The sequence below is a fragment of the Sitophilus oryzae genome, unplaced genomic scaffold (genome assembly GCF_002938485.1).
Source record: "Sitophilus oryzae breed Bouriz unplaced genomic scaffold, Soryzae_2.0 scaffold_1582_pilon_pilon, whole genome shotgun sequence".
Taxonomy (NCBI): Eukaryota; Metazoa; Arthropoda; class Insecta; order Coleoptera; family Curculionidae; genus Sitophilus; species Sitophilus oryzae.
Window position 1 is genome coordinate 2,512,461 of NW_022146261.1, and position 20,731 is coordinate 2,533,191.

General features: G+C 29.5%; 1 protein-coding gene across 1 annotated transcript in view; it reads left to right on the plus strand.

Annotated features, from left to right (window-relative positions):
• Position 1: 1 nt before the first annotated feature.
• The window catches only part of LOC115879592 (coiled-coil domain-containing protein 39-like), a 48,865-nt gene continuing 28,135 nt past the window's right edge, over positions 2-20,731 (plus strand). The window contains exon 1 of the mRNA XM_030896486.1: positions 2-217. Coding sequence (XP_030752346.1) covers positions 2-217 — 216 coding nt within the window. The remainder of the gene's footprint in view (positions 218-20,731) is intronic.

The window sequence follows — 20,731 nt, forward strand, 5'->3', positions numbered from 1 at the left end:
AATGGCATATTTGGAAGATATATTAAAAAAACTCGGATGGGAGAGTGGTTTTCAAATACCTGTAGCAAATGCTACAAATAAGAAACTCGAAGAGGAACTAGCCAAACTAACTCTTCGAAAAATCAAATCCAAAAATGCTTTAGACAGTACTAACTCAAAACTAAATAATCTTAAGGAACATTTCAAATTTGTAAAGCAGGAAAGCGACCAAACACAAGTAAGTAACTGTAATCTTAATAGATAGAACATTTGTTTGTCCAATAAAATGGGAATTACAGTGTATTTTATACAGAAAATATCTGTATAAACAGAGTGTTTCCTAAGTAATGTAAAAACTTTTAGGGCGCGATTCCCCATTGTTTAAAAAAAGTATATGTGAATATGGGGGCTAAAGTACTTTCTTTCTGATCTACAGGGTGTTAAAAATTTAAAAAGAATTGAGTTTCTTCCAATATGTCGGAAACTATTTTAGATATTTTCTTCAATTTTGATATGTAGTAATAATTTCTTCCAATATGTCGCATTAACTATTGTTTTTCTATTTGAACCAGTGGCGTGTCCATACGCACAAATTTTGGACTATTTGATTAAAATAAATGGTACGCCACTGACTTTTACAAGAATTTTTTTTCTCTTTTCTCTCAGATTGATCTCTTGAGTTCTTTTTGTCCATCGAATTATTTTCGAGAAAGAAAAATTAAAATAATTAAGTTGAAAAATATTGACAATCTAGAAAAAAATCTCTTTATCGAAAAAAATCAGTGACATTTCATTTATTTCAAGCAAGAAATTCGATTTTTTTTAAGTTTTTAACATCTTGTACAGGATGGGCCAAATTGGACGCTTTTAAACACCGTTTTCTATAGGAGATAGACGAAAACTAATATCGGTGTCAGGAACTCAATTTTTATCAAAAACATAATGATGAAAACCACACATCGATGTACCCTGTGCGTCTCAAAAGTGGCTCACCCCTATAACTTTTTTATTTTTTCAGTTAAAAAAACCAGATTTGGTATGTTAGTACATGACATAAATTAGAATTGATTGACGTATTCAATTGTTTTCGGTTACTTCTTGTTTCACCGGAAATTACTACAACTTTTGATTTTTAAATGGCACCCTCGGTATTTTTTTACTTTATTCGATAGAAAATGAAACTCTGAATGGAAAGATATGGCAACTTTTGACATTTTCGAATATGGTTTATTTGAAATTGTAACATGTGGTTCATAACGACAGTTTGAGTCGAATTACCAAGTGTGTGGTATCAAATTATTCGTAAAAAAATGCTTTTTCCAAATATGCTAATGAGCCACCCTCGTTCCATTTGAGAAAATTGAGGTTGCGATTGGATTGCATATTGGATTTGGTGGATTTGGTGGAAAAATGGAAATGGAAATGGATGATTTGGGCATGTTTTACCCGGCCACGACAAGGCACTAAAATATTAGACGATCAAATCTATTTTTCCAAGGCTCCTTGATTAAAAATTAGTGTTTTTAACATAGCCAAAAAAATTTATAATACAATTTTTTATTAAACCAGAATGTCAAAAGTTGACATACGATATGGTATTCTAATCAGAATGTCATTTTCTATCAAATAAAGTAAAAAATTCCGAGGGTGCTATTTAAAAATCAAAAGTTTTAGTCATTTTCGGTGAAACTGGAAGTGACTGAAAACAATTGAATACGTCAGTCAATCCTAATTTACGTCATATACTAACATACCAAATCTCGTTTTTTTTATCTGAAAAAATAAAAAGGGGTGAGCCACTTTTGAGACGCACTCGGTATGTTACCGTTTCAGAATTACGGGGTGTTTTTCAAAAACGGTACATTTTTTACAAATTGATGAAACTTTTTTGCTATGGAAATTTTTGTATTTTTATGAAAACATTTCTAAAGCACCTTTTTACGTAGAATTTAATGATTTAAGTATAATTTTTTAAAATTAATAATAATTTAAAAATTATCAACAGAAAGATTGAATGCTTATATGGGACACCCTGTGTATTTTTAATTCATTGAAAAAAAATTAAATTACCTTTCCAAAAATATCGCATACTTGATATTTTGCTCGATTCCTCTTCAAGATATAAAGTTTTTAAAAGTTCGCCCACTTTGAATAAGTATATAGGCTTTGAACGGCGCCGGCTGTAATGCAAAAAAATTCTAGCTGTAAGCATCAGTTAAAACGAAAGTAATATTTGCAATGAGAAATGCAGAATTTTATAACAATTTAAACTATATTTAAGAACATCAACACATTTAAACTATATTATATAAAAACAATAAAAATAAATAGCAAACCAAGACATGAGATTTTGCTACAGGTGTTCAACATGTGTCTTCTGTTATAGACAGACCGAGACCGGACCGTTTATGAATATTTCTGGCGGAATTCATTATTCATCCCATGTAAATTTTAAAAATGATGAATATGTTTCTCTCTGTAATGCAAGAAAATTCTAATATAACTACTAAGATCTGTCAAAATTATTCTCAGTTATATCACAAGTTATATTCTCTATGAAAAGTTACAAAAAGTACAAAGTAAACATACGACAATCTTTTAAAAATCAAATATATTTTGTAGATAAGTAAACATACTGCTTCAAAAGAAAATGTATTTATTAAGCACTAAACAATTCATAAAATTAAGTACTTGTTAATAATTAAAAATGGATAAAATTTGCACTACGTTTTTCATCCCCGTCCCATAATTCTTGGTGTTCGGAATATTTTAAATGACTTAAAATTATGCTTCTACAAATTCGCCAAGCAGTGGTAGATACGATTGTTTTTCGATTATTTCTCCAAGTATATATAGTTACTTGGTTTTCATACTCCACTTGTAACAGAATATTTAATTCATTTTCATTTATTATTTCTCCATGATCCTCTTTCATATTTACTTTCTTTAACAACTTTTCGTGTTCGGAATTCTTCTCTTACATTTATAGTCTTCTATATAATTAACTGGTCTGGCGTATTTGCAAAATGTACAGGGTGTCCCATTTTGGTTGAAATCATACGGTATCTCCGTTATTCGTGAAGATAGAAGGGTGCGGTTTTTACAAACCTGTGCCACTTTTTTGTCAAATGGAAGATGCTGTCAACAAAATTTTTTATAAGTCGACTGTCCCCCAACAGGTGACATTTTTTATTTATTAGTTCGATACGTCGATACATCAAATTAGGATTATTGGTCTATCGATGCGATGCCCGCGTTAGTGCTGATTTGATGATTCTATAAATTCGTAATATTGAAAGGAAATATTTTTCGCAATTGCCAATTATGCTTATAATTTTTGATTTTGAAAACTTTAATTTTGTTGCGTAAACTCGATATGCCAATGAACTTTAAACATTTCATATTTCCTTTCATTCGAATTATTAATTTACGAAATATATTTAAGTTATTTTATATAACCAATAATTCCTTCCTTGATAATATATTTATGTTCCAATGTATAGTTTAAAATAATTATCATTTTGTACCCATATAATATGGTAATTGGTTCATGTTTTTTGTGTTAATTTTTAGGTTAAATTGTATTTTATATAATATATGTATCTTATTCATGTTTCTAACTTGTATGCAACTGTTCTTGTATGGTTTTGACATCAATAAATTATTATTTGTCATTATTTATCGAGTTATTTGTTACACCTAAAAATATATTTGTTACACGCAACAAGCTATTTTTACGTGTAAAAAACTGTCTGTTATACGCAAAAAAAATATTTTATACACGTAAAAAACAATTTTTACGTGTAAAAAATTATTTGTTACACGTAAAAAAATACGTTTTTAATATATTACGTTTTCAACATTTCAAACTACACTTTTTCAAACATGTCCATCACATCCTTCAATTTAACAGCTGTTAGTAAGATGTTTCACTTCAAATATTCGCACATAGTGCACACAATTTTTTTATAGAGAATGCAGTTTTCTGGAAACGTTATCTAATAATAAAAAAATGCATTGAAATTATTGTATGTATATATGTTACTATAGAGTATTGTAGTAGAGTATTGTATTGTATGTAGAGTATTGTAGCTAAACGATTCGATTTTTACAAATTCTAAGTTTTGGGTTCGTTGAAGGACTATTAGAGCTACAATTTAAAAATAATTTTACAAGATACAGAGTGTCCAAATAAGTAAAAAATATTATAGTTGCGTTTTTTTTTAAATGGAACACTCTGTATATTATTCTATTTTTAGATTCTACTATTGAAATAAAGGTAAATTTGATTAAGGTTTATCACACTTAAACCTTACCGTTTTTGAAATATTTTCAATTTTGTAAAATTGCAATAAAAAATGTAAGGCTCCATTTCTCCAAGGGTATCAAAGTTTTTAATACTAAACACTTACTGAAGATTATTTATTGATCAGATATTGTGTTACAATAATAAAAATCATACTTACCTATGTATAGTGTCCAAAAATGTATATCAAATATTTGCTAGCTTTAAACGGCAATAAATTGTTTAATTTAAATGGAACACTCTGTATGTTTTACATGAATTAGATGCATAATTTAATTGTCTATCAAATTGTATTATACCATTTTTTACCTATCTCTTCAATTTTTTGTAGAAAATACATTTTTTTATAATTTAGACCTCACTTATCACTATAGCTATGGAATATTGACATTTTAGATTTTTTTAAAGCAACATATAGTGTGACCAACGGATCTGTAGCTACGGGGTATCGGCAGGGGAACGCAGTTGTAAACAAGACACGCCCAATTTCATTCATAAAATAGGCATGGGCGTACGGTGTTTTATGAAAATAATGTGTATCATAAATATAAATTCTGATTAATAATTTTTTTTCAAAAAACTTTTTCTTGTTTGAATCGTTACTGTTGGTTTAGCAGATAAACACACTAAAAGCTTTTATTAAAGCTCCCTTAAATATTTTAAATAGTTTTATTATTATGTGTTGTTAATATAATAGAAGAAATAATTACAGCTGGGGGTTGGAACCTTTGGTGTTACACAGCAAAATAAAACACTAAATCAGCACAATACACCAAAACACTTTTACTTTTACACACTGGGCGCACGTTCCTGGCTAACCATGTTAACATCATCAGCAGATGATCAAGACTGAGTCTTGAGGTATATTTATTTATATATCTGTACTAACTATATTTTTTCTACAATATATAATTTTAGATATAACTATTTCCAACAAAAAAATTCTTGAAAATAGTTAACTCTGGAAGCCCTCAAATAAAACATAATTTTACTCACCAGTAGATCCAATATTGCCTATTACACCAGATATGATATCGCTCCGCCAGCACTTTTAAAGGTTAGGTCATTGTCTACCCATGTTTCATCCAAATAGATAATACTTGGCGATATTTTCGAATTTCGCGTATATATTTATATCTCTCTCTACCAAATATAATGGGCCAACTCCATTAATATTTATCTGTTATTTTAACATTTACGCCAAAAATCCATTTGATTTTAATAACCCCTAAGCGTTTCCCTGCCAAAGGAAAAAAATCTGATTCTTCCTGCAATTTTTTATAAAAGCTTTCTAATTGTGTGACTTTGAATTCGAGATAAAATCTATTTATCAAATTCCTGACCACTTGGAAATCAAAGTCGTCGAGCTCACGTAGCCACCGTTTCTTTCCAGGGCTGGATATCATTTTATCAGGGTTAGTTTCCAGTCCTTTTTATCTTCTGTGTGAATTTTTTTTTTATAGCCGATACGCTAACTCCGGTATAAAGAGATATCCGCTCAAGTTTACGTTTAAGCGGGCAACTTAAGCGAACTCTCTGTAGCTTCTTCGTCGCAAACCCTGTTTATGAACACAAGGAAATAAACCAAATGAGATTTCATCCATCGTTTATTTACATTTATTTTAGTTTAGCTAAAATATTTAGGTAAAATGGGTGCTTTTCTGTTTAGCCAATATTTAATTTTAGTTATTCTAATAATTACATTATTATTATTCTACTTACCTATATAAATTAGCTATTATTTCTCTTGTCCTGGCTATGTAGCGTCTTACCCTTAACAAATTTATTCACAAAAATATGTAAAACACAAATATACGATCAAACTTAATATTAATAATTAAAAACTACGAACGAAAAACATTATACCAAGATAACAGAACAATAAAACACATTTTAACTATTAAATATACGAAAAATATAGGAATAAAGTTTAGGATAACCGGTATAAAATAATGAAAGAAAGTAATAATGATCAAAAGAATGACACCGCCACTGGATATTTCAATAGTATTCAATATATTTCTACTCTTTTCAGAAGTGACAGTGAAGTTGGGGATAAGGCTAGCGAATAGGAAGGGCATAAAAGCCATGGCAACCACGTGGTAACAAATCCTGTACCGTACTCGCCAATCATGTTCGATGAATATTAAGGCGGCCATGCATGGCGATGCCGGTTTACAATGATATCGTGGAAATATCTTCACCTTTCGTAATAAGCAGATTATACAGAATGAAAGAAATAAGTTATTAAATAAAACATATCCAACAATATGAACTACGTTAAAATTCCTCTTAGTAATATACGTCAGAATATATGTCTACACACATATATATAATAAAAATATATTAAATTTATAGTTCATGTCTGGCAATTTTGCAATTTTATAGATAAACGTGGCAACATCGATTTTTTTTTCTCGCATTCCTTCCTTCCAACGTACAGGCAAGTACAGGTTGTAATATAATAATATTGTAAGCCCATTTGTTTACAAAAAGAAAACTTTAAATTTTTGTAAAAGAGTATACCAATTAAATATACCACCATTACTTTCTGCCCAAAAAATTAGTTAATTACATACTTAATGAATTTTTAGTTAATAGAATTATTCTAAATAAATGTGGATTTGACTCAGAAATCAATGTAATAATAAGTTATGAAAGTGGAAAGTCTCTGTTGTTATAAATAGGCATTCGTCAAAAAATGAAACAAAATTTTATAAAGGTGTTACTTTTACCACACTGTCTAATACACATACAAAATTCAGTTTTTTAGTATTTAGAGCAATTATCATTAATCAAAGTAATCAGTTAATTAATGTATTTTGAATACTGGGATCATACTAATTAGTCCTCTTTAACAAGAAATATTTAATCAGTTTTTTTAGTTTTTAATAAAATAAGGGAATTATATCAACTCATTATATCAATTTTAGTATCTGTACTCTCTGAAAATTTATCTTTAAAAATAATCTAAAATGTTAATATTCCATGGGGTCTAATAAATGAGGTCTAAATTATAAAAAAAATGCATTTTCTTCGAAAACTTGAAGAGATAGGTAAGAAATTTTTGGACACTCTGTATGAGGTGGTATAATTTTTATTATTGAAACACAATATCTGATCAATAAATAATCTTCAGTAAATATTTAGTATTAAAAACTTTGACACCCTTGGAGTAATGAAGCCTTAATTCTTTTACTGCAATTTCACATAATTGAAAATATTTCAAAAACGGTAAGGTTTAAGTGTGATACACCTTAATCAAATTTACCTTTATTTCAATCGTAGAATTCAAAAATAGCATAATATACAGGGTGTTCTATTTAAAAAAATACAACTTTGATATTTTTTATTTATTTGGGACACTTTGTATATTGTAAAAAATAGTTTTTTAATTGTAGCTCTAATAGTCCTTCAACGAACCCAAAAACTTACAATTTGTAAAAATCTAAACGTTTAGGCTACAATACTCCGTGTCGTATGTGGTGAACAACCCTGTATACAATTTATTAATGGTATATTATAAAATACCGCTGATAGAAGAAAAAATTTATAGTGTCAAAGTTCCAAAAATTGGTCAAAAATAATATTTCATTTAAATAAAAAAATAGGTTCCAAAACACAATCAATGCAACACTTTGCCAAACAATAAAATTATAAAACAAAATTGACTGAATGATAATTATAAAGTAAATGTTACATGTTATGAATAAAGATAGGTAGTCTAAACAAACACAATAATTCAGGAAATATTCTTTGTTTAAAGACTTTTAAAGGATATCGCTTCTACAAAATATAAAATCGCGATGCATATTTATGAAGTATCTCAAAAGGTTTGCTTTAATTACTCAGTCAAATTTGGAAACTTTTTGACCCAATTTGAATTTTGCGCGAAAACGCGTATTGTTTGAGATTTTTGCCTCTGAATTTAAGTAGAAAAGTTTATTTTTCGGTAATCTTTGTCTGCCTTTCTAGCAACTTTTGGAATTTTAACAATATAAATTTTTAGAGAATAACTTTGGTAGTATAGGCGAGTTCTTCTTGGAAAGGCGTTGTTCAGTTTTTGAACAAAAAACGACATTAAAAAACGCACATAGACAAAAATAAGGAAAATATTTCGTAGAAAATAAAACTGGTAGTATCAGGTTCCGTCCACGTCTCTTAATTGAAAACTTTACATCCCAATCGCTGTATCCCGCTGGGCTTATTTGAAGTGAAACTTCTTACTTTCGTCTGTCTGTCTGTCTGTCTGCCAGTCTATTCGTCCGAGGATTCCATTCGAGTACCTCTATACACCGAGTTTGGTCCCAAAAATCGACTCATAATTCAGAGAAATCCAGATGATTTCGTCCATTCAGAGGCATCGGTTCGGAACGTCGCGTCGTCGAGTGCATCCTGTAACCAGTCCCCAATTTTGCCGAAATCGACCCGCATTTTTCTTCAATACCAAATCGTTAGTCCCACCCTGATGAAGATGTTTACGAAACGTCGTATTCAACTTTTCAGGTTGGGACTGTGTGCACCGTCGCTTGCATAGCCTACCCACCAAATTTGGTCGCGATCGGACGACATCAACTTTTAACGTTTCTTACTTCAAAACTAACTGTCACAGTGGCACGTGTCGTACACGGTCAAGTTGGCACTGCTTCTTGGCCTCAAAAGCTTATGCTCAAAGATATCCAAATAGGAATCTTCCTAATAAGCGTTCCTCTGAAAAACTACTTGTCCTATTTTGCAGAGGTGGTAGTATGATTTATAAAAAAACTATTAGGCAGAAATCTGTCGTTGAAAGTGAAGAAAATGAATTTGCCGTAATTGGCTTTTTTATAGAAAATCCATATATCTACAAGTCATCGTAAAATAAATAAAAAAACTAAACTTTTTCGTTTTTCTCGATAGAATAATAATTACATATTTAATAAATAGCATTTATTAAACTATTGTAGGTAAATAAAGTGTATCAACTAATTTCGATTTTAGAAATAGTTATTAACTGTCACTACAAACTTGCCATGACGACACTACTAGCCCTCTTGCACAGAAAATCTAGCTACGCAACTTGCGTAGCTAGATATTCTGTGCCTCTTGGTTGCCATTTTATTGAAAAATTGTTCTTTATTCAAAATCTCAGATAGATATGTAGGTATAGGAGAGCCTAATATAAGAAAGAACATTTGAATCTGCTTCGATTTATTTTAAAAAATACAGAGTGTAGTACTTGAAATAACGAAGTTTTTATGTAAAATAAATATTTAAAATAGACCAGCAGTTTTTGATGCCCTTGTAAGCATTAAACGAAGCAATCAAATTTTTCAGTAAAATTTATTTCTTTGGCCTAAAAGTCAGCACAAAAAGTAATTCTGACAAGCAATGCACAGAGTGTTGACATTTTTTTATTATAGCATGCATATTTAAATATCTTTAAATATCTCAAAAACCAAAGCATGTATACTACTAAAATATTTAGCTCTTATAATAAATGCCTTATTTTGTGTCCAAGGATCCAAATATGACATAAAATACCGAGTGTTCCATAAGAAAAAATATAACTTTGGTGTGGATCTTAGTTCTGACATACCCAATACATTTCAAAATAATTTTAAATTATGCACATTGCCTTTCCACATATACCCATAAAATATTTTGTTTCTACATCTTTCCGGTTTCGTATAATCAACCGAGGCGAATGAGGTGCGCCACCCTGTATACCGGGTGCGTCAAAAATAGCTCACCCCTATAACTTCTTTATTTTTTCAGTTAAAAAACGAGATTTGGTATGTTAGTATATGACATAAATTAGGATTGATTGACGTATTCAATTGTTTTCTGTCACTTCCTGTTTCACCGGAACTGACTACAACTTTTGATTTTTAAATGGCACCCTCGGTATTTTTTTTACTTTTTTTGATAGAAAATAACACTCTGAATAGAATGACATATCATATGTTAACTGTTAACATTTTCGCATATGTTTTATTTGAAATTATAACTTGCGGTTCGTAACGAAAATTTGACTTGAAATAACCAAGTGTGTGGTATCAAATTATTCGTAAAAAATCTTTTTCCAAATATGCTAATGAAGCCGCCCTCGTTCCATTTGAAAAAATGAAGATATGATTAAAAATACGATTTGAGCATTTTTAAACCGGCCAGGACATGACACTAAAAACATTAAGTCGCGTATTCACTTAGCGAACGCATACGGCCGCACGGCAATAAACGTATGCGTTCGGTTAGTGTGGACGTTAATAATTTTATCGAGGAACGCATGCATTTGGTTACAGAAAGGTTCGCTCGCTTATCGGTACATCAAAGGAAATTCGCGGCGCGCTATTTTAGATGTGGACGTATAAACGCATATATGAGGTAGAAAGAAGAAAGCAAACGCTTTTAAATAATGAGGTCATCCACCATCGACGAGGTTTCCTTTTTTTTCTGCACATCCTCGGCAAGTATAATGTACAATGCACTTGCAATTAAAATTAATTCGTCATCAGACATTTTTAAAAATTTTAAGGCACATACTTTTGCTTTTAATACCCAGTAAAAATAGCGAATGATTGGTGGGAACAAGACAAACCACACTTCAAGCATACGTTTGCTAAATGTGGATGTCAGAGCGCATTCCGAATAAAACATACGCACACTTTTGGCGAATACGTTCGTTGCCGTGCGGCCGTATACGTTCGCTCAGTGAATACGCGGCTTTTAGACGATCAGAGATCTATTTTTCCAAAGCTCCTTGATTAAGAAATACTGATAGTACTCTAGATTGAATTTTAAAATACGATTTTTTATTAAGTGAGAATGTCAAAATTTGACATATGACATGTCATTCTATCTAGAATGTCATTTTCTATTGAATAAAGTAAAAAAAATACCGAGGTGCCATTTAACAATCAAAAGTTGTAGTCATTTCCGGTGAAACAGGAAGTGACCAAAAACAATTGAATACGTTAATCAATCTTAATTTATGTCATATACTAACATAACAAATCTCGTTTTTTTATCTGAAAGACTAAAAAGTTATAGGGATGAGCCACTTTTGAGACACACCCGGTATAGCTCCGATTGCTTCAATTTTACTACAGCTACATAACGTAAATAGTTTCACTTAAAAACAACATTAAAAAACACAAATAGAGAAAAATAAAGAAAATATTTCGTAGAAAAAAAAACTGGTAGTATCAGGTTCCGTCCACCGTCTCTTAATTGAAAACTTTACATCCCAACCGTTGTATCCCGCTCGGCTCTAAATTAAATCAACCCTTAAGCTGTCACGAAATACAAATCACCCCTATTTTACACCCCAAAAACAAAACAAACCCTCTAGATTAAAACGAGCGGTACATGGGAGCATGTGGAATTGTCCAATTACCATGCAAACGATTAAATTTATTGTAAAATGTAAAAATACTATGTCGTAAATAAATATATAAAAATATGAAGAATTTTATTTCAGGACGATTTCAGTATAACTATACCGGGTGCGTCTCAAAAGTGGATCACCCCTATAACTTTTTTATTTTTTCAGATAATAAAACGAGATTTAGTATGTTAGAATATGACATAAATTAGCATTGATTGACGTATTCATTTGTTTTCGGTCACTTCCTTTTTCACCGGAAATAACTACAACTTTTGATTTTTAAATGACACTCTCGGTATTTTTTTACTTTATTCGATATAAAATAACACACTGAATAGAATGACATATAATATGTCGACTTTTGACATTTTCGCATATGTTTTATTTCAAATTGCAACATGCAATTAATAACGACAATTTGACTCGAAATACCAAGTGTGGTACCAAATTATTCGTAAAAAATGCCTTTTCCAAATCTGCTATTTGAAAAAAAATAGATTTGATTAAAAAACGATTTGGGCATCTTTAGACCGGCCAGGACACGAAAAACATTAGTTGATCTAGTTTGTTTTTCCAAGGCTCCTTGATTAAAAATTCGTGCTTTTAACACAGCCATGGCACTTTAGATTGAAATTTGTTTTTAAATGAAAATGTCAAAAGTTGACATATGTCATTGTATTCAGAGTGTCATTTTCTATCGAATAAAGTAAACACATACCATGCCATTTAAAAATCAAAAGTTATAGTAATTTCGGTGAAACAGGAAGTGACCGACAACAATTGAACACGTCAATCAATCCTAATTTATGTCGTATACTAAAAAAAGTTATAGGGCTGAGCCTCTTTTGAGACGCACCCGGTATACCTACCTCGAAAATATAGAGCATTATAAATATTGCAATGTTAGCCACGCCATACAAAATATCGTGTATAAGATAATGTGAGTTTTCTTTCACGAATTAATTCTGTTTTCCTTAGTGTTTAGAAAAATGTAAGTATTAATAAAGTTAAATACACTTCGGGTTTTTACCACTTTTCAGATAACGAAAATGTTTCAACCAAAATTTTAGTAAATAATCAATAGCATGGCAACACCACATACTCCTTTAAATAAAAATAGTGTACTATATGCAGAATTTTATGCCGCGTGCGGGCTTCGCAGAGCTCTTATTAGCAACTTACTACTTAGACAATTATTACAAACACAATTAAGCAATTATTACTTAGCAACAACATAGAGACGAGCACTCGTTCTCATCGCCGATCGAGTCGCCAAACTCCAACTTCCCCATCCTCACTGATCGGAGATGGGCGAAGCCCCGTTGACGAGCGCTCGGAAATCGCCAAATGCCACATATGCGGTTGCGGCATTATGCTGAATCCAATTCTGTACAAAAAAAATGGAGGTTGCAGTTTAAAAAAAACTTACAACTTCATCATTAATTTTTGGGTCACCTTGGATACAACAAAATAATTTTACTTATAAAGAATGAAACGTTTATATATTAAACTTTTTTATATCTTTGTCAACAACGACGATATTCGACTCCCTCATACTAATGTGTTACCCTGTATATCCAAAATAAAAAGGTATATATTTTCTATAGATAATGCTTTATTCAAAACAAAATGTTACGCGTCATTAATACAATAATAATTTTTGACGATTATTTTAACAAATTTAATGTCATCTGGCCTGAACCGTGCATCGAGTTACTAGTCCGTGGAAAACTAGTTATTTGCGAGGTAAAATTTCATCGAACTGACGTTTAATTTCGAAAATTCATTTAAAACAGTATTTATGGGATTGACTTTGTCCAACTTCATTTCTGACCGACGATAAGTAGCTAACCAAAATTCGTTTTGAAATTTGCTTGGTTAGAAAATGCATTTACTTTTTAGGAATAAATGCTATATACAGTTCATACCAAATAAAATTTTAGTCACGTGATTAAGCTTGACAAGAACAGCGTTGCCCACTTTTATATATTTTCTTTTAATCAAAATATTTTAGGAAACAAAAATAAATTAATTATAAATATATAAACAGTTATTATTTACGTCAACAAAACTCACCTTCTTAACAGCACTTAATGGATATAAAGGGTCATTACTACCGCTTTCCCGTTCAAAATATTCTAATAAAGTTGCGACGAGTTTCTTACGGCTATTAAGCTATCTTGTACACTTCGCACTAAAAGAGGTTCTAAAAAGAAAAATGTTCGACTGCAAGGTCTGCTAGTAAACATTTTCAAGCTTAAAGTATCACAACACTATTTATTTAAACGTCAAGAAGAAGTGTCAAAATGAATGACAATGTCAAGAAATAAATAAATAAATGCGACAACTTGACATTTTTTACAGCAGAGCTACCACACAATTTGCTTATTGTAAATTGGCTAATCCCGTTTATATTTTTCTAAACTTCCTTGCCATTTAAAAGAAAAAAAAAATATGGTTGAATTAATTTTCCTAAAAATCAAAACATGTTTCCATGGTAATATCAACTTTTTTCTATTATTACTAAATATTAATTTGCTGCGTTTATTGTAACGACGAACAACCTCATAAGACAAGACTACGTTATGATATGATAAATAATGATTATGAGTGTAACAAATCAAGCAACAATGAATAATAAATTTAATTAATAATAAACAACAAAAAATGATTCATTCTCCTCACTTCAGCAGTGCCTAGAATTTTTTAATGTTTAAAAAAAATCAACGACATTTTCATATTTCAGTATTTTTTGTGAAACCTCTTTACGCGCGTTGGGAGTAAAAATGAAAGGCCGTGACACACGAGACGCGAGAGGAAAAGTATTAACGATACGGAGCGCCGTAACTCGGGCCCTATGTGAGCTAGAGGGCTGAAACTCGGAATGTAGATGGGACTCCAAGAGCCCCAGCTTTTCATGATATTTTAACGACGTTTCGTGAACTACGACACCCCATCGTCAATGAATCAAATCAAAAAAATCGTCCGATTTAAATGAAATTTGGTATGTGGATACATTTACAGCCAAACAAGGCCAACTTGACCGTGTACGATACGTGTCACTGTTACAGTTAGTTTTGATGTAAAAAACGTCGAAAGTTGATGTCCGATCTCGACAAAATTTGGTGGGTAGGCTATGTGAGCGACGGAGCATACGGTCCCACCCTGCAAAGTTGGATACAACGCACTGTGTTGCAGCAGATAGGGAATAAAGGACAAAAATAGTATTGGCCTCAATAATTGAAAACAAATGATTTATATGTGTTAAACTTATCTATAAATACATAAATATTACTATAACTCTACTGCTTGATATTTGTTTTAATGCAGGGTGTTCAATTAGTCCTAGTAAAAATATATTCTAAGACATGAAATTAAATATAATATTTATCTAATACATGACAACAATTCAACTGAAACAACTAATTTAATCAAAAAATAACAAGAAGTGAAAAACTGAAGGCACAGGGTGATTTTTTATACTGCTCCTCTTTAACATTGCTACTAATTTTAAGCTTCAAAAAACTACTTAATTATAAGTACGATTTATCATTACATTATAAGAAGGGTAATTAGTATAGTTTTCACACACTATAAAAGAAAAAAAAAAGAAATATTATACAGGGTAGATCAAAAAGTAATTTTAAATATGACCTTTTTTTATTTTTCCCATCGAAACGCGAAGGTAATAACAGGTAACATACCTACCATAAATAGAGTATATCATAACTACCACAAATAAAGTATATTAACTATCATATATCTACAGTCCCGGATCTAAGGGGGGGGGTAAACCGGGACACCTGACCCGGGCGCCAGTGTCAGGGGACGCCAAAATCATAATATAATATAGTTGAAAATAAAAAAAATTGCTCCACAAACCCCCTAGTATGCACCTTACGTTCTTTTATCAAGTATTCATTTTATTGTAAAACGCCCAGTTAGTTTTTGAACACATTCTAAAGTTTCATTCAGAACCTCGCAATTAGTGGAATAAATTAGCGGTTTCAATTATTACACTTTTTACATTTTAGTTTACGATCATTCACAATGTTTAAAAAACACAAATTAAAATTATAAAAATATTTTTTTTAATATTTTTCTTATTCAAAGGTTGTGTCCATAAAGAAAGCCAAATATTTAGCTTATAAACAAAAATTCTTTGATTTTCTACCAACGATTTCTCTTGACGGATGCTAATCAATGGACAAAATGACATTTTCCGCAAAATTTGAAGTATAATTAGTGGAAAAGTCAAAAGTTTGTTTACTTTTTCTATAACTAATTAAAATGACTAACCACTAATAAAATAATTTAGACGTACTGAATGCTTAAAATGAAATTAAAGGAACAAACTTCTACGCTAATTGAAACCATTAATTTAATTCCACTAATTCGGAGGCTCTTAATGAATCTTAAGGGCTCATTCTTGTCCGTTTACGAAAAATGTTCTATCTATATCTTGATATTTGTAAGTTTTTTTAAATTAAATTTATTGCAGCTGGAGATAGAGGGGGCGCTACTATCGATTTTTTGCCCTGGTTCAAAAAAATTGTAGATCCGGGTCTGTATATTTAACTACCATAAATAAAGTAATATTAAATAGTCATATAAAATTTTAATTTTTAGTAAGAACTGACACTTGATAGAAAAGGGGCTAGATTTAAGTTGCCCTTTGATCCAATCTGTTTTTTTGGGTTTTCTGCACGTGTGTGCAAAACTACAGCTAAAAATACTACATATTATAAAAAATGCGTTGAATTTGAACGGATTTCATCTCAAATATTATTAATGTGAAAAGAAATCGTAGTGCAGTCTGATGACCGATATAGGTACTCATGAAAAAAAGACCTCAGATATATTTTGATATATATTTTTTTAAAACCTTAGTTAAACCCTTGATTATGTATAAATAGATGTACAATGAGGGCTTAGTACAAGCCCGTCTTCTAGATGGCGCCTTGCCCGTTCTGCATTTTTGTATTCCCCTACGATTTTCTTTGAGGGGAATCCGTTAAACCCGCCCATCGTTAAAAAATGGAAGGGCGCGAGGGCACATCTATTGGGCCACTTTATTAAAAGACGTTGTTTCACTGCATTGTTTACGAAAATAGCTTTTCTTGTTTGTTTCAACTGTGGCAAGAAAAAAGGAAAAAAAGTCATATTCGTTTCTAAATTCGGCAGTTTTTGTTTATCTTTCTCGACATCTGATTTCGTTTCGTTTGGGTTTATGTCTTTAAAAAAATAATTATTTATAAGCTTTTGAGTTGAAATATACCTTAATGCATATCTAAATAATTAAAAAAATCCATTTTTTTCAAAAAAAAAAAAAAAAAAAAAAAACAGTATTTTTGAATATTTGGATTACAAACTATATTTTATGAAAGTTTTTTTTTTTTTTTTTTTTTTTTTTTTTTTTTTTTTTTTTTTTTTTTTTTTTTTTTTTTTTTTTAAAACATATTTTAATTTAAACAAAGCATCTGTAATTACGGGTGAGTAAATACTGTTCATAATTTATTTCCTAAATTCATATATATTTGTTTTTAAATCACTCTTGGTTTTTAGAGTTGTTATCTTAGAGTTTTACCTCATAGAGAGTCTGAGATAACTTTAATAATAAACATTAAATTTGATAGATTGATAGATATATTAAACGATAATGGCCAGTTGTATTTAAAAATTTAAAAAATACCTGATTTTATGCTATAAATTATGTTTTATTTCTTTACTTTGCTTTTTGGAAACTGTAGATATATTGTGTATTTTATATTTTTCTTAATTAATAACGTAAAATATTTGTTTATCTACATTCAACCCTGTGTTTAGATAAAGCCTTCATAACATGATTTTCGTTTTTATATTTTTTCACTCCAAATCATAATTTTGTAAAATAGGTTGTTGCATGCAAAAGTAGCGTAAATTTAACAGGAAGGTATTTTTATAGAAATACAGGATGATTCATAGATTTAAATACATATTTTACTTTTAGAGTTGTATAGTTTGTCAAAAGAAAGGCTTATATTTTTTTTATTTTTTTCTTGGTGAATTGCTCAAAAAATTGTCATTCCAGAAAATACTATAATGTCGTAATCGTATAGAGTTCAATTGTTGACATATTTGGGATGTAAATTAATAAAGTTTTTTGTTTATATAATAAATAATATATATGTAAGCTTTCTAAGTTAAAAATAAGTAATAAATGGAAGTTTTTTAACTGGGAACTAAATTTAATCGGTAATGTTCTCTCATATAAATTATATAAATTATTTTTTTTTTTTTTTTTTTTTTTTTTTTTTTTTTTTTCCTTTATATTATTTTTTTTTGTATTATATCATTTTTTTTTTTATTTTATGAAGATATTATATTTTTTCTCCAATATTTTAAAAACAAAAAAAAAATTTATTTTTATATCATAAAAATCAGACCAAATCTTTTTTATCCACTCCTTTGTTTTGTTAAGTTTATATCCAGAATTAATAGTTAATTGGGAAAATTGTTTTCAATAATTGTCTCTTTGAGAATAAACATGATTTGTTTTTCGCAATTTTTATTAGTAGGTTTGTCGTTAAAAGTGATGTATCTACATATTTATCAGCGACAAAAATTAAAGTAATTAGATGCCTAAAATAATTTCCTAATTATTTTTTTTACTTGGCGTATCAAGTAAATAATTATTTATTTTTATTCGCTGCAGCTAGGAAAATAATTATCGTATTCCAAAAGACGGACATTACTGTATAAATATCGATTATTTGATTTAAAAATTATTTTTCAAAAACAAGTTGGAAACACTAACGTTTTAATGTCATAAAATGTGGAGTAAAAAACGAACAACCAAACCAAACCGCACATCTAGTTTCTTGACGCCACAGTATAGTATGTCATGCATTTATAGTTTGATTATACTGCAATTTATTATACATACGTAGCTTTTGTTTGGTGAAAAATGAAACTTTCTGAAAAAGTATTTCAATTAAACATATTAAGATTTCCTACAATTAATAATTTTGAAGACGTTTGAGTGGGCAGACAATTTGGTCTAAAATAATCATATGTTTAAAAAAAATTGGGTCTAAATAATCAAAAACACTAACCATATACTCGCTTTTAAAATATCTAAAAAGAAATAAGTTTTGTTATATATTCAATATTTATTAATTATTATAGGTGAGGACCTGACTGTTAAGTGGTCGTACTCGCCACTTTAACCAACCATTGGTGGGACCATGGTAGGAACCCTTTCAAGGATTATAAATGCTGAATTTTTCATACATGGTATAAGTCTATATACATATATTAATAAATGCGTTTATTTTATTAAATTATGGTTTTCTTATACGTAATGAGCGAAAAAAAACGGCGTTATTTGTTTACGTACAATATATGAACATTCGATATTCATTTCCAAGCCACCTCTGACGCCGTTTTTTTTTTATCTTATGGTATACACTTACATATCCCTTATCCTTAAAATCCGATTTATTTCTAATAATTATAAAAAATTAAGATATTTTTTTTTTTTTTTTTTTTTTTTATTATTATAAAATGAGATATCAGGAAGTAAATAAAGTTAATTATCTCGCTTGTTTTGGGAATTCAAAAAAGGGTATAGAGAATCTTAAGAGACACAGTTCAATATTATTTTTTAGTATAATGGGTGCTTCAAAAATGTGGCGGATATAATGTAACATGTTTTTTTAATGCAAAACTCCTTATTTATACTTTTATTTATTTTCGATTTCTGCCTAAAATTCTATAATTTTTTTTATATAACGTTAGTATTTGCAAAATAAAATTATTCCTATGTTACATATTGTTCAGTTTGTTCCGAAGTTGCCTACCACAATTTGGTAGCGAAGTGTTATTTTACAGAGTTGTGAAGAAAAAAGATTTTTATGTAAAAATACTTGGAGTTAGATGCTACACTTTGTTCAAACAGTTTTTTTTTGGGTGATCCTATATATTATTATTTTTTCTAGTGATTTTAAAAAACCTTTCAACATTTGTTAAGGAAGTATATTTAAGTACATCTATACTCCTATACAGCTTGAAAATCTGTTCTGATTTTTCAATTTTTTTATCCTTCTTGTTTACTTCATTTACACTATAACAAGTTTTGCCATGACAATAACAATTTCTGTATTAATTAGTTCATTTAAAGTATTTATATAGTTATATGACATTATTAATAGAAATTGAAAGGATATTTGTAAATCTACATCGAAAAAATAATAATATTGATCGGGGTGTTTTTCAAAGTGGCTTGATTGACGTATTCATTAGTTTTCGGGTTTTCTTGTTTAACCCGGAAATGACTAACACTTGTTTTTAAATGGTACCGTCGGTATTTTTTTTTTTTTTTTTTTATGTTTATTTTACTAGTATTAAGGTCACGTAATTGTTCTTGGCCCAGTGTATTTTTTCCAGTTAAATAATTGTATTTTAAATTAACAATCTAGAGTGCCATGATAAAAAAAAACATTTTTTTTTTTTTTTTTTTTTTTTTAATTTGTATTTATTATTCTTTCGTCACAAATTACCTATATTTACCAGGTACTAAAAAGGAAAAGACACAAAAATATTAGACGATCAAATCATTTTTCGAAGCTCGTGGATTAAAAATTAATGGTTTTAAACAGCAGCCATGACACTAGATTGAATTTTTTTAAATGCTATTTTTTTTAATGAAAATGTCAAAGTTGACATATTTGAAATTATATGTCATTCTATTCAGAATGTAATTTTCTATCAAATAAAGTATAAAAAATAACGAGGGTACCATGATTACAAAATCAAATGGTTTGTTAACTCGTACATATAAATTTCCGGTGAAACAGGAAGGACCGCAACTAACGGAATCGTAATGCAACTCGAATTTTATGTCATAGTACCTAGTAACATTCCGAATTTGGTAAAACCCGAGTTTAATTTTGTTTATTCTCAAAAAATAAAAAAAAAGTTAATAGAGGTGAGCCACTATTGAAAAACAATATCATACACATATTGTTTCATTCTTCGAAATTTGTAAAAAAAAAAATATTTTTCTATTTTAAATACGTAGTCGAAATTCAAAAATA